The 26,500-nt window shown below is 38.5% G+C and overlaps 1 protein-coding gene across 1 annotated transcript in view; it reads right to left on the bottom strand.

The window, feature by feature from the left end:
• The window catches only part of LOC115231173 (intraflagellar transport protein 122 homolog), a gene marked incomplete at its 3' end in the record, with an annotated part of 216,417 nt that overhangs the window by 104,494 nt on the left and 85,423 nt on the right, over nt 1-26,500 (bottom strand). The window contains exons 7-10 of the mRNA XM_029801251.2: nt 18,922-19,116; nt 12,127-12,265; nt 6,028-6,086; nt 2,481-2,624 (exon numbers count right to left, since the gene is read on the bottom strand). Of these exons, the coding sequence (XP_029657111.1) occupies nt 2,481-2,624; nt 6,028-6,086; nt 12,127-12,265; nt 18,922-19,116 (537 nt within the window). The remainder of the gene's footprint in view (nt 1-2,480; nt 2,625-6,027; nt 6,087-12,126; nt 12,266-18,921; nt 19,117-26,500) is intronic.

The raw sequence follows: 26,500 nt of genomic DNA, 5'->3' as shown, positions 1-26,500 counted from the left end.
GCATTGGTTGTCAAGCGATGTTGGGAAAACAAACACAGACACACAAACATACACACACATACATATATATATGAATATATGTGTGTGTGTATATACATATCATCATCATCATCATCGTCGTTTAACGTCCGTTCTCCATGCTAGCATGGGTTGGACGGTTAGCATGGAGAACGGACGTTAAACGACGATGATGATGATGATGATATGTATATACACACACACATATATCATATATATATATTCACATATATTCACATATATTCATATATATATATATATATATATATAATATATATATATAGTTAATCCAAACATGAAAACACAAAGAGTGAGGACATGACAACAGCGTGAGGACGTGGAACAAGTATAGTGTTATTGGACACTCAGGAAAGGAAAGAAAGGAGGGTTTAACGTTTCGAGCGGAGCTCTTCATCAGAAACATAGGAAAAGGAAAGACCCAAGGAAGGGAAGACGGAGAAAGAAAATCGCCAATGATACACACGCGGTCACAGACTTCTTTCAGTTTCTGTCTACCAAATCCACTCCCAAGGATTTAGTCAGCCTGAGGCTACAGTAAAAGACACTTGCCGAAGTTGCCATGCAGTGGGACTGAACCCAGAACCATGTGATTGGTAAGCAAGCTAATTACCACACAGCCACTCCTGCAAATTTTACTATAGTTGGATGCCCTTCCTGTCACTAACCATCAACTGTTTCTAAGCAAGCTAATATTTTTCCCCTAGCTAACGCAATGAGCTGAGAGGATTGGCAATTTTGCCTGTCTCTACGTTCTGAGTTCAAATTCAGCTGAGGTCAACTTTTCCATTCATCCTTTCAGGGTCAATAAGATATGTCTCTGCTGAGCATTAAGGGCCAATGTAATCAACTTACTTCCTTCCCACAACTTCCTGGCCTTGTGCTAAAATTTGAAACCAATATTTTTCCAAGGCTTCTTTCAGTTTCCATCTCCACAAATCCACTTACAAGTCTTTGGCTGGCCTGGAGGGAGTCATATCAGAAAACACTCGCCCAAAGTGCCATGCGGTGGGACTGAACCAAACACGATGTGGCTGGGAAGCACATTTCTCAACCAAAATGAACATAAATCCCCCAAAATAGCAGTATTCTCAATGAAAAGCAAAAAAGCAACACATACAGAAATAAATATATATCAAGTATTACACATCACACTAAATAGACAATTTTCTAGTCTGATTTATCAACACCCAAAAATCAGAATATATTCAATTATTGGTAATCAGGACAATGACAGGCAGAATTCAGAATTTATTCCGAGTTTTGGAAGCACTAAAATGTTTCCTACTAAGAAACAGTAAGAGAGATGCTTGATAATATATGAGTCTACTTTGTAATAATTTACCTGTAGAATATTTCTGACAACAAGGTATCCTGTCTATTCTGAAGTCTGGTGACCAACAAGACAGATTATTTACAGAGGAAATGTTTTTGTGTTCTGTTCAAGTCATGTATTTTTTTTTACCTGTTTTTGATCTTTCTTTAGCCCCAGGACTCACAAAGACCAGTTACATGGTCTCCATATTGTTCAGGTGACCAGCATCACAACCTTCCACCTGAAGGAGATGACTGTCTGGTGCAGGATTCAAGGCCAACAATTTTGAGGGGAAGGCACAAGGTGATTACATCGACCCCCACCACTACTTGACTTGTGCTTTATTTTACCGACTCCAAAGAGATGAAGGGCAAAGCTGACTTTAGCATGGCACCAATTGATTAGCTTATTAGTTAAAAGGTTACCTAATTAACTAATAATAATAAAAGAAGTGAAATGGAACCAGTGTGTGTGTTTATTCATAGCATTATGACCGTCCCAAGATGCAACACAAATCTGTTTTGACCAAATACAAAAATGAAATATAACCCATAGTTTTCCACATAACACATAGTCTCTCTCTCTCTCTCTCTCTCTCTCTCTCTCTCTCTCTCTCTCTCTCTCTCTCTTACTTGTTTCAGTCATTTGACTGTGGCCATGCTGGAGCACTGCCTTTAGTCAAGCAAATCAACCCCGGGACTTATTCTTTATATGCCTAGTACTTATTCTATCAGTCTCTTTTGCCAAACCGCTAAGTGATGGGGACATAAACACACTAGCATCGGTGGTCAAGCGATGTTGGGGGGACAAAAACAGACACACAAACACACACACACACACACATATATATATATATGACGGGCTTCTTTCAGTTTCCATCTACCAAATTCACTCACAAGGCTTTGGTCAGCCCGAGGCTTTAGAAGAACCCGGAACCATGTGATTCGTTAGCAAGCTACTTACCACACAGCCACTCCTACGCATATATGTTGGATTTTGAAGAAAGATGGCGGTAGCAGTGATGCAGAAAATTTCTAGTAGTATGAGAAAAATATGTTTAATTCTATAAAAACGAGTGACCAAAAGTGATTGAAAATCATGCAGCATAAAAAACATTTGTAGTACTTACGAGACAAAGGATAATGTTCTGTGATGTGACCACTATCAGGCTGCAATCAATTTTCTTTCTAATTTTCTCTTTTACTTTGTATCTCATATCATTAGGTTCGTTGCTGTACAATTCATAGATGACAATTTTATCAGGAAGCTGGACCTGGTCAGACGAAAAAGAGATCAGAGTCAAAAATCTAATAACGACCGCAAAACTACATTTCAGTAATTATTTCACACTGATTAAATTGTTAGTGATAAATATGAAGTGGAAGTAGTAATTACTTTAGGTACAAAGTAGTTAGTGAAATGTTTTGTACAGTGGGTTTGAGAAAGGAGAGATCATCATCATCAACATCGACATCATCATCAAGTGGAGGCGCAATGGCCCAGTGGTTAGGGCAGCGGACTCGCAGTCGGAGGATCGTGGGTTCGATTCCCAGACCAGGCGTTGTGTGTGTTTATTGAGCAAAAACACCTAAAACTCCACGAGGCTCCGGCAGGGGGTGGTGGCGACCCCTGTTGTACTCTTTCGCTTCAACTTTCTCTCACTCTTCCTTCCTGTTTCTTGTCCCCGACTTCCTATGCAACCGCTGAGCCTGGATACGTATTCATCCATCTGTCGATGCTCTCGGTGTCGGGGGTTGACCTGCTTTCTCTTCTGCGGGTCTTACGAATAGCAAAGGACCACGTTTCGGACTTCTCCCACTCTGGGATGAAGACCGCTTCGCTCAACAAACAAACAAACAAACAAACATCATCATCATCATCATCATTTATGTTTGTCGTCCATGCTGGCATGGACTGGACAGTTTGACCAGAGCTGGGAAGCTGGATGGAGCCGCACCAGACTCAAGTCTGATTCGGCACAGTTTCTACAAATGGATGCCCTTCCTAATGCCAACCGCTTTACAGAATGGGCTGCATGTTTTCATGTGGTACCACATGGGTGCTTTTATGTGACACAGCATAGGCCTTTTCACATGGAACCACACAGGTGCTTCTAAATGGCACTGCACAGGTGCTTTTATGTGGCACCAGAGATAGAAAAGACACAAAAAATAGATAAAACAAGAAATGGAAAAAAAAATAAAACTCAGGCAAAATAGTTACTCTTTTACTTGTTTCAGTCATTTGACTGTAGCCATGCTGGAGCACTGCCTTTAGTCGAGCAAATCGCCCCCCAGAACTTATTATTTGTAAGCCTATTACTTATTCTATCAGTTTCTTTTGCGGAACCGCTAGATTACGGGGATGTACATACACCAGCATCGGTTGTCAAGTGATGTTGGGGGGACAAACACAGACACACAGACACACACACACACATATATGTATATATATATGTGCATATACATATATACGACGGGCTTCCTTCAGTTTCCGTCGACCAAATCCACTCACAAGGCTTTGGTTGGCCCAAGGCTATAGTAGAAGACACTTGCCCAAGTTGCCATGGAGTGGGACTGAGCCCAGAACCACATGGTTCATAAGCAAGCTAGTTACCACACAGCCACTCCTACGCCTATGTTTATTTAAACGAATAATTTTTTTTCTTTCTGTGCATTATTTTTCCAGTTTAGCATGAATGCAATAGAAATTTTTTGCAACATTTGACAGCATGGAAGAATGGATATGAAAATAAGAGTATTGATAGTGATGGTTTCAAAGTTTAGCACAAGGCCAGCAATTTCGGAGAAAGGGGTAAGATGATTACTGCAACCCCAGTGTCCAAGTTATATATTATATGATAAACTTAACAGTTAAAAATAATAACTCATTATGTGCAACAGAAGCAGTATTAGATTAAAACAGTAATCTGTGTATCATACTTAATGCAAATACATCATGGACATCTAAATTAATTGAGGTATTTGTCAAGAGATGGTATCTCTAATGGATGCTTTGTGTTGAATGATACAAACACATCAGCAGCAGCAGGTAAAAACTAACCAGCAATGATGGAAGGGATGCAAGATACGCATCTGACCTTTGGGGGTTTTGTTAGTTGTCAGTAGCATGTACTCATCAGCAACCAGGTAGTGAATGCTGCAGCAGCACCCCATGATGATGATATAGTACACAGGCTGCTAATTTTAGAAATAAAGATATGTAAAAGGCCTTACTAAATTGGTATAAAGACAGTCAAAGGATGAATTTGAAAATATCACAGTAAAACTTGTGCTTAGGGAGGGTCATTATGTCAATGAAATTTAAAATAACACATCATGGAACAATAAGCTGTGCTTGTGAAGACCTGTTGAGTCAAGTAAATTCATTGTCATGGCTGATGTCAGTACCACCTGACTGGCAGCCATGCTGGTGGCACATAAAAAACACCATTGAAGTATGATCAATGCCAGTGCTGCCTGGTGGTCACTGTCAGTTCCGCTTGACTGGCTCCCATGCCAGTGGCATGTAAAAAGCACCATTGGAGCATGGGTTACTGCCAGTGCCTCGTGACTGGCTCCTATGCCGGTGGCACATAAAAAGCACCATTTGAGCATTTGGCTGAGGACTGGCAAGTCAGAAGGCTGTATCAGGCTCCAATCTAATCTGGCAAGGTTCCTACAGCTGGATGCCCTTCCTAATGCCAACCACCCTGAGAGTGTAGCGGGTGCTTTTTACATGCCACCGGTACAGGGGCCAGTCAGGTGGTACTGGCATCGACCACACTTGAATGGTACAATGACCATAAAGGCCACAAATTTGGCGGTGGTGGTAGTGGTGGTGGTGTGGTGGTGGTGGTGGTGGTGGTGGTGGTAGTGGTGTTGGTGGTGGTGGTGGTGTTGGTGTTGGTGGAGAAGTCACTTGAATTGACCTTCGTACATAACTGGTACTTTCTTTTTTTACTGAGTCCCACTTGTTGCAGATGTATAAAAGACAACAATAACTTCAGCTAGATTTGAACTGGGAACACAAAGCACACAAACCAAATATGACAAGGCGTTCGCCTTTTGTTTTTACCCACTCTGCCACACACCACCCTTACAGCCCTTACAATGACAATCATAATAAAATTGGCTTTGCCAAAGCAACGACTGGAGGCTATTTCTGATATCATTTCCCTTGAAGGCCACATGAGAGATTCTGATGGTTCCCTCCATTGCATTCAGGTTGATTGACTTTTGTGCTTTCAAAGAGTTTTCATTTCCTAATAAAGACATCTACCAATAATGACATTACTCCAGAGAGAAAGAGAGAGAAAGAGAGAGAAAGAAAGAGAAAGAGATGGAGAGATGATGCAAACTAAAATTATCACCTCGTTGTATTAGAAGAAAGAAATTACATTTTCAGAACCTTGCTAAAGCCATGATAAAAGAATTTAAATTCCATCCAATAGTTCTGTAAGAAAGCCATTCCTTTGTGCAGTAATGCTGGTAAATTGATGCATTTCCTGGATGCAGATAAAATACCATACTTCCCTAAAACACAAAGCTAAATTATCAAGCAATAGAAACACACATCGTTGACAAAACTGGCGTCGTTAAATTCAATAAACATAGCGCCTTATGCTATTCCATTTACAAAATATCGGCTCAGTTATCTAAAAAGGTCAAACTCACAGCTAGTCTCTGGTGATAAACGGCAATTTTTTTCACTGCATCACGGCATTTAATTCTCACTGCAAAGAGAGAAAAACAACAAAACTTATAAAAATTTTTTTCTGAAAAAAAAAAATAAATAAAGTTGGAGAGACAACAAAAAGCAAAAAGCAAAAAAGCAAAAATAAAAAGAAACAGATAAATTGTTAAACATTAATCTCTAAGTAAAAATATTTTTCCTTCTTTTCAACTGTTTTATCGTTTTACATGAAGGATGGATGAATCTAACAGGCCAATATATATTTGATTGGAATCTATCAAAAGTCTTGAACACTGAATAAATGCAGGGTAGAAATGGGTCTGCTAGGGAATAAGACAATATAAAAAGGATGGGGGAAAAAAGATTTAAAAAAAAAAAAAGCAAGTAGCTGTGATAATGGCCTGGATTATTGATTTTGTGATTGCTGTTTAGATTGGGAGAAGTTCAAATTGAAATTAAAGTGATCGAAATATACATGCGGAGTGAAGAGGAGAAGAAACTGAATAGAAATGTCCATGTGGAGGTGGTGGTGGTGGTGGTGGTGGTGGTGGTGGTGGTGGTGGTGGTGGTGGTGGTGGTGGTGGCGGTGGTGGTGGTGTGGTGGTGCTTGTGGTGCTGTTGATGATGGTGGTGGTGATGTTGTGGGGGTGTTCAACTGGTGGTGGTGTTTATGTAATGGTAGTAGCAGCATTGATGAGGTGGTGGTGGCGTTGATGGTGGTGGTGATGTGGTGGTGGTGGTGGTGGTGTTGACGATGGTGGTGTTGGAGTTGTGGTGGTGTTCAAGTGGTGGTGTTGATGATGGTAGTGTTGGTGTTGTGGTGGTGTTCAAGTGGTAGTGGTGGTGATGTTGAGGTGGTGTTCAGGTGGTGGTAATGTTTATGTAATGGTAGTAGCAACACTGATGAGGTGGTGGTGGTGGTGGTGGTGGATTTCTGGTCGCTCCAATGAGGATTCAATCGGTCAATCAACTGAACAACTTCCTCCTGAATCAACATGTAAGTGGTTGAGTATTCCACAGACACGCATACCCTTAATTCTCAGATGGGATCAGCATGACACAAACTATGATAATTATAGAGCACAATCCATCCAAAAGGCTTCTATGCAGTTTCCATCTGGGTACCGAACTTAATTTACAAGGTCTGACAAAATAAGAGGCTACAGAAAGCAACATTTGCCCAAGATGGCAAGCAGAGCCATCAAACATGGTATTCTGTGATTTTAAGATGCAAAAATTCTTGTAGACTGTGCCCACAAGAAAGCTAAACCATTAGCCATTAAACTGACCATAGGCACAGGTGTGGCTGTGTGGTAAGAAGTTTGCTTCCCAAACCACATGGTTCCAGGTTCAGTCTCACTGCGTGGCACCTTGGGCAAGTGCTTTCTACTATAGTCAGTGAATGAAATTGGGAGATGGAAACCGAAAGAAGCCCATTGTGTGTGTGTGTGTGTGTGTGTGTGTGTGTGTGTGTGTTGTGTGTGTGTGTCTGTGTGTCTGTGTGTCTGTGTGTCTGTGTGTGTTGACCTTGGTGGGATTATGGTTTCAAATTTTGGTACGTACAAGAGCAGCAATTTTTGTAAAGGAAGAGGATTGTTGATTACATCAAACCCCATTTCTCAACTGATACTTATTTATTTTACAGGCCCCAAAAGAAAAAAAAAGAAGAGAAAGTGGACCTCAGCAAGATTTGAACCCAGACTGCCAAGTTGGAAGAAATGCTGTTAAGCATTTTATCCAGTCTGCTAATGATTCTGCCAGCTCACCAACTTTTCTGATGATGCAATAATAGAAATCGCAATTGGTTGAGAATTGCACAACTTTCCTAATTTTGGTACAGAAGCAGAATACTGATTTAAGAACTCTGAAATTATACCTTTAAACTACAACACATAAAATTTTTACTCTAGTTCAATGTCACACCAGCTGACCTTTAAGACCAAATCTCTTTTATCTAGAATGTTGGTTATATATATATGAGAAACTATAGTTAATTGGCTGAAGTGTTTCGCATGTGGGCAATGAGCTGTTAGTTTGTATCTTCATTAGATTAGAATCCTGCCTAAAACAAGGCAATTTAATGTTACTAGATTCATTCTGTGAGAAAGAGCGGCGGGAGAAACAAATAGCACTAACCACTGATCTAAATAAAAACAAAAACAACAACAATATCATAAACAAAATAAATGAATCCGTTGGAAGAAGGCGTCTTTACTGGTTATTGTTGTTGCTGGATCCAATAAACATCGGTGAAGTTGATATGTGGGCACTAGAAGCAACTCTCAATTTCTACCTTGCCAGACATGATCATTTATGCTCGTTAAACATGGAAAGATTTAAAATTTGATCAGCGAATAGTAACAGCAAACTGGCCATCATTTATTCTGATCAATTCGCTGCTTTTCTACTGAAATCATTCACTGTTTCAGTTACTGAATTATCCACAACTAAGAACGAAAGAAACTATTTTTCTTCCTCGTCTTTTATTCTTTCGTTTCTTCATTTTATTTAGACATTTTGTTTAAAAAGTTACAACTTGCGAACGTAAAGCTTAACTGATTGCAAATAAAGCGAGAGAACACTGAAACAGTTATCACTACATGTGGAAGATACATGGGAGAGATACATGTGCAGGCATGGCTCTGTGGTTAAGAAGTGATCGCTACATGTGTGAAATAAAATAAGATCAACTGGTAATGTCATCTAATATTTCATGTACCATGCACGCTGGGAGAGATACATGTGCAGGCATGGTTCTGTGTTTAAGAAGTGATCGATCGCTACATGTGTGAAATAAAATAAGATCAACTGGTAATGCCATTTAATATTTCATGTATAATGCATGCTGGGAAAGATACATGTGAAGGCATGGCTCTGTGGTTAAGAAGTGATCGCTACATATGTGAAATACAATAAGAGCAACTGGTAATGCCATCTAATATTTCATGCACAATGCATGCTGGGAGAGGTACATGTGCAGCCATGGCTCTGTGGTTAAGAAGTTTGCTTATCAACCTCATGGCTTTAAGTTCAGTCCCATGGCACAGTACTGTCTACTTTATAATGAGGAAATTTGTTAGTCAGAAATAAAACGAAGCCTATATCAAGTTCATATGTGCATGTGTGTATTTGTATGTGTGTATGTATTTGTGTGTGTGCATGTGTGAGTTCCCCATCTCAAAGATCTTTCATTACAAAATTAGGTAAAGGTTGCCAACAGGAAGAGCATCCAGCTATAAAACTCTTGCCTCAATTATTTCCTTTTAAGTCATTCCTCTTTTCTGAGAGTGAGAAAGACATTGATGTTGATGATGATGATGATGATGATGATAGTGGTAATGATGATGGTGATGATGATAATGACAACAATGATGATAATGATGATGATGACACTGATGATAATAATCCTTTCTACTATAGGCACAAGGACTGAAATTTCGGGGAATGGGGTGGTAATCGATTAGATCAACACCAGTACGTAACTGGTACTTAATTTATCAACCCTGAAAGTTAACCACAGCAGAATTTGAACTCTGAACATAAAAGGCAGACAAAATACCGCTAAGCATTTCACCTGGCGTACTAATGATTCTTCCAGCTCGTTACCTTGATAATGATGATGATGATGATGATGACACTGATGATGATGGTGATGACAGGCCCTGATGATGAAGAGGACGATGACACTGATGATGATGATGATGATGATGATGATGATGATGATGACAGACACTGATGATGATGAAGAGGACGATGACATTCTTGATGATGACAGACACTGATGATGAAGAGGACGATGACATTCTTGATGATGACAGACACTGATGATGAAGATGATGATGACACTGATGATGATGACAACACACTGATGATGAAGAAGACGAAAACATTGTTGATGATGGCGACAGACACTGGTGATGAAAAGGATAATGACACTGATGACAATGATGATGATGACAACAATGATAATGAGAGAATTGATGATGATGAGGAATAAGACAAGAAGAACGTGCTGCAAAATGGGAAAACCAGAAACGTCAAAGATTTGTGAACCAATAAATTACTAAAGTACCTACTTATAACTTTGGAAGAAATATAGAGAAATGGTTGTTCTCTTCTAAGTAATTTCATAACGAATTTAGTTCTACAAGAGTTAATAAACCAACAGACGACAAAGAATTTTTGTGATTTTTCTACAAAATACAATTATACATTAGAAACAAAACAAAACAAAACCAAAAAAGAATTTCTTTTCATGACTATTTAAAACTATAATATCTTTCACAATGGAATTATAAAAGAAGAAAAAAAATAATAAAATAAAATCAACAATGAAAATAAATTTTAGCAAAACAATGCATAGATAAATACAGAGAATATAAAATATATACATATACACACATATACATATATACACATATATATATGTATAAATATATATATATGTATAAATATATATATATCATCATCTTTTAACATCCGTTATACACAAATATATATATATAGAGAGAGACAGACAGACAGACACAGAGAGAGAGAATGTAAAATATATAAATATTTTTATATTTATATATATACATATATACATATACACACACACATATGTATACATATATATACATACATATATATAGATACATATATATATATATATATATATATATATATATATATATACACACACATATATATACATGTAAATACATATATATATACACACATATATATATACATATATATACATGTAAATACATATATATACACACATATATATACATATATATATATATATATACATATATATACATACATACATACATATACATATATATATACATGTATATACATATATATATACACATATATATATACATATTTATATTTTTATTTATATTTACATATATATATATATATATATATATATATATATATTTTGAACAGTGATTTTGAACAGCTCATGAGTTTAAGCTGAGAACAGGGCATGCAGACCACAGACTTTTATCTTGCAGCCCTCTTGATACTTTCTTGAAATGGGTTTATCTAAACAAACATTTAAAAATTTTATCAAAAATTAAAGAAAAGTAAAAAAAAGAAAGATACTACTGTTTTGGAATGATATTTCATGTTGAATCAACGATCATTCATTCATTATTGTAATAATAGCATGGGAGAGCAAAATACTTTCAATTCTGTCAGTATACAAGCAGCCCTCAAAAAACTTTCTGTGATTAAAGAGGCCCTCTATGTAATTTGAGTTGGCCAGGCCATGAAATTTTTTTCCACCAGAGTTCCGGACCCCAGTAATGAATTCATTTGCATACAGCCAATTAGAGCTCACCTTGAAAATCCACTTACTGTGTACTACTACTACAGTACAGCCAGTCAGGCATAGAATGGTGTATGTCACTCTGTGAGTACAGCATAGCAGGTCTCACATAAGTACCACAATCTCCCCCACCACCATTCTCATAAATCAATTGAACACCATCTCTATATGGAGCTAACATTAGGTACCTATGCTCAGATTGAGATTAGTGATACTGCATGGCCCACTGATATATGCAAGGAGGGCGCAATACTATACAATGCCATATTGATAATGATTTTTACAAGTCAAAAACATTCATCATCATGCCACTGTCAACAGCTACACACTCAATGTCATTCATCAGCATCATGATCCTCATCACCCATGCCGGTGACACGTAAAAAGCACCATCCGAATGTGGCAGATGCCAGTGCCGCCTGACTGGCGTCCGTGTCGGTGACGCATAAAAGCACCGACCGATCGTGGCCGTTTGCCAGCCTGCTCTGGCCCCTGTGCCGGTGGCACGTAAAAAAACACCCATTACACTCACGGAGTGGTTGGCGTTAGGAAGGGCATCCAGCTGTAGAAACACTGCCAAATCAGACTAGAGCCTGGTGCAGCCTCCATGGCTTACCAGACCCCGGTCGAACCGTCCAACCCATGTTAGCATGGAAAACAGACATTAAATGATGATGATGATGATGATGATGATGATATATATATATATATATATATACACATACACACACACATATATACATATGCTATTTACCTCTTTCATTTGTTATAAGATTTTGAATAATAACATCCGTCATGTTTTCTCTGTATGCGTATCGATCCTTGTATAAGCCATGAATTGTGGACATTGAAACTTGGTAGAACCGTATGTTTCCTTCTTCGCTTCCAGTAACCTAGAAAGGCAACAGAAGTAAAAACTAAGATAAACCAACATTTATGGAAGATGACAATAAAAGACACTAATTTTCACAAGTCAGCGTGGCAAAAATACCAAAAAAAAGAAAAAAAGAAAAGCAAAATGAAAAGGAGAGAAAAAAATTGCTATAAAAAAATGTGCTGGTTGTTTGTTATTTGTACCATAAAGAACAAGAGACTGCTGTGTGGTCATAAATTCTGAATTCTTAGAACTATTTTGAAGTGAGCTTGTGAGATGGAAGATACAGATATATCACATGGAGCTGGCAGAAACGTTAGCACGCCAGGCGAAATGCGTAGCCGTATTTCGTCTGTCATTATGTTCTGAGTTCAAATTCCGCCGAGGTCGACTTTGCCTTTCATCCTTTCGGGGTCAATAAATTAAGTACCAGTTATGCACTGGGGTCAATGTAATCGACTTAATCCCTATGCCTGTCCTTGTTTGTCCTCTCTGTGTTTAGCCCCTTGTAGGTAGTAAAGAAATAGGTATCTCTAACAGTGTCACCGTTTTCAACATAAAAGCTTCTTTCACATGTATATTGTGGCAGCGTTTCTACAGCCGGATGCTCTTAATAAAGCCAACCACTTCAAGAGTGTAGTGGGTGCTTTTATGTGCCACCGGCATGAGGGCTAGTCAGGGGGTACTGAAAACAGCCACGCTCAAGTGGTGTTTTTTATGTGCCACCTGCACAGGAGCCAGTCCAGTGGCATTGGCAACAACCTCGCTCAAATGTTTTTTCACAAGACACCAGCACAAGTGCCAGTAAGGCGAAGCTGGTAACCATTACACTTGAATAATGCTTTTTATGTGTGACTGGCACAGAAGCCAGTTTGCTGCTCTGGCAACGATCACGCTCATATGGTGCTCTTAGCGCTCCACTAGCATGGATGTCAGTCATTGTATTTGATTTCGAATTCACTTGCCTCAACAGGTCTTCGCAAGCAGAGTTTAGTGTCCAATGAAGGAAAGGTATGCATAAGTAGGCTGGTTACACCACTGGCATAGGCCATGGGTTATGGTCTCACTTGGCTTGCCAGGTCTTCTCAAGCACAGCATATTTCCAAAGGTCTCAGTCACTAGTCATTGCCTTGGTGAGACCTAATGTTCGAAGGTCATGCTTCACCACTACATCCCAGGTCTTCCTGGGTCTACCTCTTCCACAGATTCCTTCAACCGCTAGGGGTCTCATCCAAAGTATCGTTTATTTCTATAAAGAAGCAAGAGTGTACATGGAGGGAAATTTGGCTGCTATTTCTTGCAAGTCAAGCAAACACATAAAAGTGCCTTAATTAGCTTGCGTCAGCATATGATGTACACCTGCGTGTAAGGTGGTCAACCTGTGTCTTTAACACACCTCCAATCAGCATAGAATATTTCTGTCAAGCTATTTCTCAATCAACTCTATATGAAATGATTGACAAGAAAACAACAAAAAAAAGACATTTTTTTTTTATTTCAAATTTTTTTGTTCTCAGGTGTTTTAAAGAAATTATAGTCATAACATTAAATTTTCTTTCAACAATCTAAAATCGATTTCCACAAATTCATGCAAATTCTAAATCAGCAAGAAAAAGTAATTTTTTTGAATAAATAAAATTAAATAAAGTTTTAAAAAAAAAGGAAAAACAAGAAGAAAAAAAATGACATCAAGAATAATTAAATTGTCTCTGTTCTGAGTGAAACAGGATTTTAAGAAATATTCTAAAAACAAACGATGTCTTGTATTAATTGTGATCGCCTACAACAAGTCTGCTATGCAAATTTTACATTTATTTGAAGAATTCAATTGGTAAAAATGTTGCAAGACATCTGGCCATGAATCAGCAATAAATGACAATGCTAACGAAGAATTTTCTCATTTTGTCTTAATGAATAAATTCATAGGCGCAGGAGTGGCTGTGTGGTAAGTAGCTTGCTAACCAACCACATGGTTGCGGGTTCAGTCCCACTGCGTGGCATCTTGAGCCAGTGTCTTCTACTATAGCCTCGGGCCGACCAATGCTTTGTGAGTGGGTTTGGTAGACGGAAACTGAAAGAAGCCTGTCGTATATATGTATATATATATATATGTGTGTGTGTATGTGTGTGTGTGGGGGGGGGGTTTGTCCTCCTAGCATTGCTTGACAACCGATGCTGGTGTGTTTACGTCCCCGTCACTTAGTGGTTCGGCAAAAGAGACCGATAGAATAAGTACTAGGCTTACAAAGAATAAGTCCCGGGATCGATTTGATCGACTAAAGGCGGTGCTCCAGCATGGCCGCAGTCAAATGACTGAAACAAGTAAAAGAGTAAAGAGTAAAAGAGTATATGTATGTACGAGGGGCGTTCAATAAGTAATGCCTCTGACCCACTTGCCGTTGATTGATCTAGCTGAAACTTTGCATGTGCAATTATTTATATTTCTATAGATTACGTGGCAAATTACAGCTCCGAACTAATTGTGGTTTCTGATTTACAGGTGTTTAAATGAGTCAAGTGGGAAATGGAGCCTGAGTGTCCAGCAGTGATCCGGTTTTTGTATTTGAAATGACGCACACCACAGGGGACTTTTGATGAAATGAAAGTAACTTATGGTGATGATGCCCCATCATATGATCTTGTAAAACGCTGGCATCTTGAATTCAAACATGGTCGGAACTCTGTGGAAACTGCTTCCAGATCTGGTCGCACCTCTTCTGCCATTGATGAGGCATCTGTCCGTCAAGTTGAGGCTGCCATTTTGAATGATCGACGCATAACTATTCGCCAAATAGCCCATGAGGTCAAGATTAGTACTGGGTCTGTGGAAACTATCATTCATGACCATTTGCATATGCAAAAGGTGTCTGCCAGATAGATTCCCAGGTTGCTCACACTTTTCCAGAAGCAAGAACGCGTCGAGTGCTCGAGGATGAATTTAGGGATGTGCCAAGAAGATGAGTCAAAATTTTTCAAAAGACTGATTACACAGGATGAGACCTGGGTCCATCACTATGTTCCAGAGACCAAACCCAGTCAATGCAGTGGAAGCACCATGACTCACCTCCTCCAAAGAAGGCAAGGGTGCAGCCCTCCGCTGGCAAGGTCATGCTTACAGTCTTCTGGGACCAGGACGGACTAGTGATGACAGATTTCCTGGCAAAGGGTACCGCAATTACAGGAGCCTATCATGCTTCACCTTTGAGGAAATTAAGAGAAGCTATCAAAACCAAGAGGCGGGGCAAGATCAGCAAAGGCATCCTCCTCTTGCAGGACAACGCTCCGGTCCACAACTCGCGTGTCGCCAGATCAGAAGCACAGGCGTGCGGCTATGAACTATTACCCCATCCCTCTACTCTCCTGACCTTTCATCCTCTGATTTTCACCTCTTCCCAACCATGAAGTTGTTTTTGAAAGGAAAGCGTTTCCCAGATGATGCAGCCTTGATTTCTGAAGTCACGTCGTGGTTGGAGGACCAAGCTCGGGTCTTCTACGAAAACGGTCTCCAGAGCTGCATCAAACGATGCGAGAAACGCGTAACTCTGGGTTGTTCCTATGTAGAAAAAGACTAATAACTGTGCCAAGTTTCGTTGCTCTACTGCTATGGGAAGTGGATCAGGGGCATTACTTATTGAACGCCCCTCGTATGCATATATATATATATGTACAGAGAGAGAGAGAGAAAGGACAAGGTATAAGTAATGGCCATTACACATTTTTCCTTTATTAGAGTAAACATGGCTTACAGTTGTTTCCAGTAATCATTATAGGTACAAAGAGCTTATGAAGTAATTTGCCTGGATTGATAATCCCTCACTATTGCCATATATATATATGTGTGGCTCAGTGGTTAGAGCTTCGATTATGAGTTTGTGAGTTTGATTCCCAGACTGGGTTACGTGTTGTGTTCTTGAGCAAGACACTTCATTTCAGGTTGCTCCAGTTAACTCAGCTGTAGAAATGAGTTGCGACATTACTGATGCCAAGCTGTATTGGCCTTTGCCTTTCCCTTGGACAACATCAGTGGGGTGGAGAGGGAAGGCCAGTATGCATGGGCGACTGCTGGCCTTCCACAACCAAGTGTGTGTGTGTATATATATCATCATCATCATCATCATCATCATTTAGCGTCCGTTTTCCATGCTAGCATGGGTTGGACGGTTCAACTGGGGTCTGTGAAGCTGGAAGGCTTCATCAGGCCCAGTCAGATCTGGCAGTGTTTCTACGGCTGGATGCCCTTCCTAACGCCAATCACTCCGAGAGTGTAGTGGGTGCTTTTTACGTGCCACCCGCACAGGTGTCAGACAGAGCTGGCAAACGGCCACAAACGGATGGTGCTTTTACATGTCACCGGCACGGGGGGCCATATATATATATATTATTCATTAGCCTGTCCACTTACCTCTTTTTCTCTCTCTCGCTCTCTCTCACTTGTATTTGTAACCATTCTCCTTCCCTTTTACCCCTTCATTTCTTCCCTTATTTTCACTCTATTTTCTCTCTGTCATTCTCTCTTCCTTTCTCCTACTTGCTGCTGACACAGGACCTATGGCCAGCTTTCCTTCTTTCTCTTTCTCACACCGGCAGCCCAGCCATTTGGTCGCCAAAAATTTCTCTATCATGCTATTTCCATATCCTTCAGGATTTCTTCTAAGCGTTACCTACCATCGTTGTCTTTTTGGCTGTAAGGCCGTGTTTTGCTCATTTACTATTTATTTTGTCTTTTGTCCATCATCTTGGATTAAATTTTTTTCTTACTTTTGGGGGGCTCCAAAAGATGTCTCAGGGAGTAGCATCCCTGCCTTCCTGAGCTAGTTTTCTATCACATTTCTTAAAACTTGTGGTAGAGGCCTTGGTTTATGTCTATCACCGTTTGAGTTGCATAATAGTGGTTTTATCTCTAATTTATAATTCATATATATATATATATATATATATATGCCATGCAAGAGGAGAATGGGTCAAGTACATCAACATCAACATCAATATCAAAATCAAATTAAATGGAAATTGTAGTTGTGGCCCCTGTGCCAGTAGCATGTAAAAAGCACTATCTGAGCATGGACAATGCCAGTGCGGCTTTGACTGGCTTCCATGCTAGTGGCAAGTAAAAACACCTCCAATCGTAGTCGATGTATGTATGTATATAATAAAAGAGAGCAGTACTGTTTCTGAGGCGAGGGGCAATGGAAAATTTGTAAAGGTATTAGGGTCAATGGGGAGAGTAAATGGAAGATGATAAATACGTATGTACATTTTCTTTTAGTCTTTATCTTCTATATAAATACTAACTTTACAAAAGAAATTACAAGTCATGGTATGGTAAGCCACAGTCACACCAACAATGCCATCATCAACTATAATATTAGGGGCTGAAATGCAAATTAGTAAATAACCAAAATCTAACATACACACCAATCTATGCATGTAAAATAATAAACAAAAGTATAATTCAAAAGACATAGTCAATATTTTTAGATATTTTCATACATGCAATAAAGACACCCACAGCAACTACAGCATAAGATAACCTGACAAGTGTATGCATATATATATATATACATATATATATATATATATATATATATAATATATATATATATATATATATATATATATATGTATATAGGTTATGTGAGGTAAAGGTGTCAGTGAGACCCAAAGGTATCAGTGAGACCCAAAGGTGTCAGGTAATGCTGAATAAGTGCTATGGATAGACTATAGTTAATCTCGAGATTCAGTGTTTATGTGAATAAGGGGTCTAACATAGGTCATATATCAGCGTGTGTATATAAAAAATTTTTTTCATAATGAGATAAAAAAAACCAAGGCCGTGTAGATTTTAGAACATTTATAAATAAGTCTTACAGCTGTTTCTAGGATATTTATTATATCCCTTCATCGGAGACGGTGTGAGATAATGGTTAAGCAATAGTTAATTTAGGTAAGATACAAAGTAGAGTATGAGGTGGAAGAATGAAAACAGATGTGAGATATGCAGGGATATTGTATTTGTAGATCCATTATTTAGACAGAATGGTATATATATAAGATTCCAATACCTTATGACTAAAAGTAACATCATCATCATCATCATCATTTAACGTCCACTTTCCATGCTAGCATGGGCTGGAAGTTTGATTGAGGGCTGGCGAACCAGATGGCTGCACCAGTCTTCAATCTTGATCTGGCAGAGTTTCTACAGCTGGATACCCTTCCTAAGGCCAACCACTTGGAGAGTGTAGTGGGTGCTTTTACATGCCACCGGCACGGGGGCCAGTCAAGCGGTACTGGCAACGACCTCGCTCGAATCTTTTTACACATGCCACCGGCACAGGTGCTAGTAAGGCGATGCTGGTAACGATCCCACTCAAATGGTGCCTTTTATATGCCTACGGCACGGAAGCCAGTTAGCCGCTCTGGCAATGATCCCACTCGGATGGTGCTCTTAGCACCCTACTAGCACGGGGCACAAGTGCCAGTAAGGCGACGCTGGTAATGATCACACTCGTATATTTAATTTTGCGGAATCATAGCATGGTTGGAGGTTGTACTGATAAGCTATGAGTAAAAGAATAGGGCAAGAAGCAGTAGTTACAAAAATGCTTGAGAAGCACTGTTTTAAGGTAAAAAAACATGAAAAAAATAGGAGAAGAAATGGTACTCCCAACTCACTATGTTTTCTGAGTTCACTTGGACAGCACAACATGTTAACCATGAGGTCTCTTCATTTCCAATTGCGTCTAATTTCAGCCCAACTTTGCTGTAGAGACTGCATTGTTTGTCTGAACCACCGCATATGATATATTCCCCATTGTGGAACCACTTGATGAAACAGGGATCATATCCAAGTTTAATGTCTCGACCAATCTGGAAATAATTTAAAGTAAGACATTAAAAAAAAACAAATAAATAAACAGAAACACAGAAATATTACTGGTGTGGAAAAATCTCACTTAGCTTCAAGCCATCATCAGAAAACGAGACAAAGAAAGATTTATATCTATTTTATTTCATACAAGAAAAATTATTGACGTGCAAAGAGTATAGCTTCACACAATGCTCTGGTTGGTTGCTATAAAAACGAAGAACCAAAACAATATACATGTGAAAGAAGCTTTTTATGGTGAAAACGGTGACACTTTTAGAGATAAAGGAAATTAGATTTGCTAAAACGGATGGTAGGTTTTCTTTTTTTTTTTTTATGGATTCCATCAATAAGACATGACAAACTTAAAAACATTGTTCAAAGTTTTAGGGTGCTATTTTTAATTCAATATTTTTCCAGCCAAATGCTGAGAGGAAAGTTCTTCTTCTACAAAAGAATATAGTTTCTCTGTTAATTACAAGCAAAGTTATCTACATCATTTTCGTGTTAATGTCTGGTTTTCCAGGCTCACATGAGTCAAATGAATGCAAATTCATAATTCATAACAGTAAAGGCCCCCTTCAGTTATGAATGACCATGGGATTGCACCTGGAAAGTTCCCCTTCTGAGGTACAAGTCCAGGCAAGGTTATTTATGGAAGACCAGCAGTCACCCATTCATACCAGTCTCCCTTCTCCATACCACCAAGATTCATCATCATCATCATCATCATCATCATCATCGTTTAACGGTCGCTTTCCATGCTAGCATGGGTTGGACGATTTGACTGAGGGCTGGCGAGCCAGATGGTTGCACCAGGCCCCAATCTTGATCTAGCAGAGTTTCTACAGCTGGATGCCCTTCCTAATGCCAACCACACCGAGAGTGTAGTGGGTGCTTTTATGTGCCACCGGCACAGGGCCAGTCAGGCGGTACTGGCAACGACCTCGCTCAAATCTTTTACACATGATACCGGCACAGGTGCCAGTAAGGTGATGCTGGTAACGATCATGCTTGAATGGCGTCTTTTATGTGCTACCGGCATGGAGGCCAGATAGTCGCTCTGACAACGATCATGCTCTTGTCCAAGGGAAAGACAAAGGCTGATTCAGCTCAGCACAAGTGATGTCGCAACTTATTTCTACAGACAAGTGAACTGGCGCAATGTGAAATAAAGTGCCTTGCTCAAGAACACAACACACAGCCCGGTCCAGGAATTGAACTCACTACCTCATGATTGTAAGCCTAATGCTCTAACCACTGAGCCATGTACCTTCACATTCATCATTCATACAATAATAATAAAAGTTTCAAATTTAGGAACAAGGCCAGCAATCTTGTGGAGAGGATGTTAGTCAATCACATCAACCCCAGTGCGTCACTGGTACTTCTTTTACCAAATTCAAAAGGATGAAAAGTTAAGTCAAGGGTTTCAAATTTTGGCACTTATAGAAATCAGGAATTTTAGAAGGAGGGTCTAGTTGATCAACCACAGAGCTTGAGGGGGAATTTATTTTATTGACCCAGAAAAGATGAAATTAAAAGTTGATCCCAACAGGATTTGAACTCAGTATGTAAAGAACTAGGGGAAATGCTGCTAAACATTTTGTCAAATGCACTAACAATTCTGCCATCATGATCCAGTGTTTAAAATCCAGATTTTCTCACCGTTAACAGGGGTGGCCAGATCTACCTCAATGCCATAGCAATCTTTGGGCTGGCTGGTGCCCATTCTCCTTTGCTATAATGAAGCTTTTTTGGAGCTAGAATTTCTACAAGGAGCATGCCCTTGCTTACCCACCAACCTCAGTTTCTTGACATGAGTGGTCCCGAGACCAAGGCCTCTACCACAATTTTTGAGAAATGTGGTGGAAAACTAGCTCAGGAAAGCAGGGACGCTACTCCCCAGTACCCCATTCGGAGCCTTCCTACATATCTTAATAATTATAAGAAGACACATCCTATGTAAAGCACTTTCAAGACAGTGAGAATAAAAGCACCACAAGAAACCACAGCACATACCCAAGGCACACAGAGCTGCACTCAGTAATGCAGTCAAAGCACATGATAAAAATAAGACAACTGAATAATAATAATAATAATCCTTTCTACAATAAGCACAAAGTCTGAAATCTTGGAGAAGGAGAACAGTTTATTTTATTCAACCCAGCATCTGATTGGCTTTCTGTTTCTTTTTATATTATTAATCCATGCAAGCATGAAAAAAATGGATGTTAAATAATGGTGATGATGATGATGTGAAGCGAAATGGCCACTAGCAGGAATTGAAAGCAGGTTACAACAGAGTTCAGACATTCCAATACATGTGACACTGTATTTACCTTAATTCAATATACCAAATGTGCATCAACCTAAACTTAAACTAAACAACAACAGCAGTAGTAGTAGTATTACTGAACACAAATGTCATCATCGCCATCATCATCATCATCGTCGTCATCATCATCATCATCATTATCATCATAAGTTTAAAATACACCTACATAAACTTGTATGATCTGTAAACTATTCCAAATGCAATTCCGTTTTATTTTTAGACAAACCTAACCATTTTCTTCCCAAGGAAATATATTCCGAAATAAAGCTTGTAAGTTTTATTTAATTTTCTGCATTTTATATCATAAAAACAAAACTTTAAACCATATTTTCAAGAACATGTAGATATTACCTTTTTATCTGTTTTATCTTTCTTTCCAAAATTTCTCTCTTTTGTCCCCTCTCTCTCTCTCTCTCTCTCTCAGCTAGCTGTGTAATCATAATATTTAAAGATATTTCACAGGTTTCTTACAGATAAAATACCAAACCAATTTGTAAAAGTTGGTCGTAACAACCATAGGACACAACTGATGAAAAATTTTATTTAATTTATTTGAGAGACAAATAGATGTTATTTGTGACTCTTTTACATGAATACAATTGTTTTCTGCTATTTTCCTCACTTCATTTCTATCTTCATGTCTTTATCATTGATTCAGATATAAATGCATTCAAAAATAAAGATATAAAAATCACATAAAATTCCTTACAATAAAACAGCAAGAGAAACTGTATAAAGCTGCGCAAAAATCATAAGAATTCCAGACAAATGACTTACAAAAGACCGTGACAAAATTTCTGAAAACAAAGGGAAAATTCTATAAACAACAGCATAGCCATAGCAGCGATGGTTTAAACCAAATAATAACTGGAGAATTAAACAGAAGAAATTACCATTAAAATAAATGAGAGTTAGAACGGTGAAGTACTTCCTTCTTAAGAATCATTTTTATTAAAATGTTTTTTATAGAAAAACTGGAAAACGATAAAAAAAAAAAATTAAAAATTCCTTGTTTATAGCATAATTTCTGGATGAGTTCAGAATAAACAGAAGCGCTGCCAGAATCTACAACAAATTCATTTCTGTAATCTCTTTTACTCTTTTACTTGTTTTTAAGTCATTTGACTGTGGCCATGCTGGAGCACCACTTTTAGTCGAGCAAATCGACCCCGGGACTTATTCTTTGTAAGCCCAGTACTTAATCTATCGGTCTCTTTTGCCGAACCGCTACGTGACGGGGACGTAAACACACCACCATCGGTTGTCAAGCAATGCTGGGGGGGGGGGACAAACACAGACACACAAACACACACACACACATATATATATATTTATATATATATATATATATATATATATATACGACCTCGAACACAACGACCTCGAACACACAAGTGCAAACAAGGGAGTCAGAGAAAGGCAGAATGCCACTTATATCTGAACACTATACAAATATTCCTTTAAAAAAACTTTTCTTCTAATTTTTCTAAATTTAATTATTTAATCGTTACAGTTGAAAAGGTCTCAAAATGACCGAAACCGGTACTGAAATGTTCTTTATAAAATTATTTTAGCATTTTCTATTTTGACTTGTTTTTTCATATATATATTATATATATATATATATATATATATACATATATACGACAGGCTTCTTTCAGTTTCTGTCTACCAAATCCACTCACAAGGCATTGGTCGGCCCGGAGCTACAGCAGAAGACACTTGCCCAAGATGCCACGCAGTGGGACTGAACCCAGAACCATGTGGTTGGTTAGCAAGCTACATACCACACAGCTACTCCTTAGACATCTAAAACAATGAGGCCCAAAAATGATCGTTTTTAATGTTTATATAAAGCACTATATAAAATATATCATACTAGCAGTATCACCCAGCGATCCTTGGGTTTGTTTCGACCCTTTAGAATTGGAATTTTTTTAAATTAGTAAAAATTTTGCATTATGTAGTTTGTTATTTTCTTTAAGTGAACATTTTTCTGGTTGAAATACACCAAACTATGGCGACACAGCAGTAAAAAAAATTGTAAAAAATAGGGATTTTCATAGAAAAAAAGCACCTTTTTGATGTAAATAATTTTTGGTCTTAACATAAACCGATTTGAATTTTTTCTTCTACGTAAGGAAAAGCAAGCCTTCTTCTATCAGACTCTCAATTTTGGTCAACTTGCACCGCAAGGTCTCGGAGGAGATAGTGTTAGTTGAAGGCTACCAAACCTGCCATAACACAGACAACTTCAGCTTTATATATAGAGAAAGATTTGCAATGTCATTACTCATTTCTGAAGTAAGAGTATAGAATACTTGGTAATTTTACTACACATTATTATTATTATTATTATTATTATATTCACTGAGCTATGAGGTTCATTCCTAATATGTATATCCTTTATTTGTTTCAGTCATTAGACTGTGGCCATGCTGGGGCACCACCTTGAAGAATTTTAGTCAAATGAATCAACACCCAGTACCTTTTTATTTTATCAGCCAGGTACTTATTCTATTATTCTCTTTTGCCAATCCTCTGGTAAAAGTGGTACTGGCAACAGCCATGCTCAAATGGTGTTTTTTACATGCCACCTGCACAGGAGCCAGTCCAGCAGCACTGGCAACAACCTCACTCAGATGTGAGTAACACCTGACAAATGAAGTGAGTAAGACCTGACAAATGAAGTAAGACTCGACAAATGAGGTGAGTAAGACCCGACAAATGAAGTAAGACTAGACAAATGAGGTGAGTAAGACCCAACAAATGAAGTGAGTAAGACCTGACAAATGAAGTAAGACTCAACAAATGAGGTGAGTAAGACCTGACAAATGAAGTAAGGCTCGACAAATGAAGTGAGTAAGACCTGACAAATGAAGTAAGACACAACAAATGAGGTGAGTAAGACCCAACAAATGAAGTAAGACTCAACAAATAAAGTGAGTAAGACCTGACAAATGAAGTAAGACTCGACAAATGAGGTGAGTAAGACCCGACAAATGAAGTAAGACTCAACAAATGAAGTGAGTAAGACCTGACAAATGAAGTAAGACTCAACAAATGAGGTGAGTAAGACCCGACAAATGAAGTAAGACTCGACAAATGAAGTGAGTAAGACCTGACAAATGAAGTAAGACTTGACAAATGAGGTGAGTAAGACCTGACAAATGAAGTAAGACTCGACAAATGAGGTGAGTAAGACCCAACAAATGAAGTAAGACTCAACAAATGAAGTGAGTAAGACCTGACAAATGAAGTAAGACTCGACAAATGAAGTGAGTAAGACCTGACAAATGAAGTAAGACTCAACAAATGAAGTGAGTAAGACCTGACAAATGAAGTAAGACTCGACAAATGAGGTGAGTAAGACCCAACAAATGAAGTAAGACTCAACAAATGAAGTGAGTAAGACCTGACAAATGAAGTAAGACTCAACAAATGAAGTGAGTAAGACCCAACAAATGAAGTAAGACTCAACAAATGAAGTGAGTAAGACCTGACAAATGAAGTAAGACTCGACAAATGAAGTGAGTAAGACCCAACTAATGAAGTAAGACTCGACAAATGAAGTGAGTAAGACCTGACAAATGAAGTAAGACTCGACAAATGAGGTGAGTAAGACCTGACAAATGAAGTAAGACTCGACAAATGAGGTGAGTAAGACCTGACAAATGAAGTAAGACTCAACAAATGAAGTGAGTAAGACCTGACAAATGAAGTAAGACTCAACAAATGAAGTGAGTAAGACCTGACAAATGAAGTAAGACTCGACAAATGAAGACTCGACAAATGAGGTGAGTAAGACCTAACAAATGAAGTGAGTAAGACCCAACAAATGAAGAAAGACTCAACAAATGAGGTGAGTAAGACCTGACAAATGAAGTAAGACTCAACAAATGAAGTGAGTAAGACCCAACAAATGAAGTAAGACTCAACAAATGAAGTGAGTAAGACCTGACAAATGAAGTAAGACTCGACAAATGAGGTGAGTAAGACCCAACAAATGAAGTAAGACTCGACAAATGAGGTGAGTAAGACCTGACAAATGAAGTAAGACTCAACAAATGAAGTGAGTAAGACCTGACAAATGAAGTAAGACTCAACAAATGAAGTGAGTAAGACCTGACAAATGAAGTAAGACTCAACAAATGAAGTGAGTAAGACCTGACAAATGAAGTAAGACTCGACAAATGAAGTGAGTAAGACCTGACAAATGAAGTAAGACTCGACAAATGAGGTGAGTAGGACCCGACAAATGAAGTAAGACTCGACAAATGAGGTGAGTAAGACCTGACAAATGAAGTAAGACTCAACAAATGAAGTGAGTAACACCTGACAAATGAAGTAAGACTCAACAAATGAAGTGAGTAAGACCTGACAAATGAAGTAAGACTCAACAAATGAAATGAGTAAGACCCAACAAATGAAGTAAGACTCAACAAATGAAGTGAGTAAGACCTGACAAATGAAGTAAGACTCGACAAATGAGGTGAGTAAGACCTGACAAATGAAGTAAGACTCGACAAATGAAGTGAATAAGACCCGACAAATGAAGTAAGACTCGACAAATGAGGTGAGTAAGACCTGACAAATGAAGTAAGACTCAACAAATGAAGTGAGTAAGACCTGACAAATGAAGTAAGACTCGACAAATGAGGTGAGTAAGACCCGACAAATGAAGTAAGACTCGACAAATGAGGTGAGTAAGACCTGACAAATGAAGTAAGACTCAACAAATGAAGTGAGTAAGACCCAACAAATGAAGTAAGACTCAACAAATGAAGTGAGTAAGACCTGACAAATGAAGTAAGACTCGACAAATGAGGTGAGTAAGACCTGACAAATGAAGTAAGACTCGACAAATGAAGTGAGTAAGACCTGACAAATGAAGTAAGATTCGACAAATGAGGTGAGTAAGACCTGACAAATGAAGTAAGACTCGACAAATGAAGTGAGTAAGACCTGACAAATGAAGAAAGACTCGACAAATGAAGTGAGTAAGACCTGACAAATGAAGTAAGACTCGACAAATGAGGTGAGTAAGA

The sequence above is a fragment of the Octopus sinensis genome, unplaced genomic scaffold (assembly GCF_006345805.1).
Source record: "Octopus sinensis unplaced genomic scaffold, ASM634580v1 Contig17682_ERROPOS258513, whole genome shotgun sequence".
Classification (NCBI taxonomy): Eukaryota; Metazoa; Mollusca; class Cephalopoda; order Octopoda; family Octopodidae; genus Octopus; species Octopus sinensis.
Note: the sequence above shows the minus strand (reverse complement) of the source record. Positions and strands in the feature narration are given on the sequence as shown.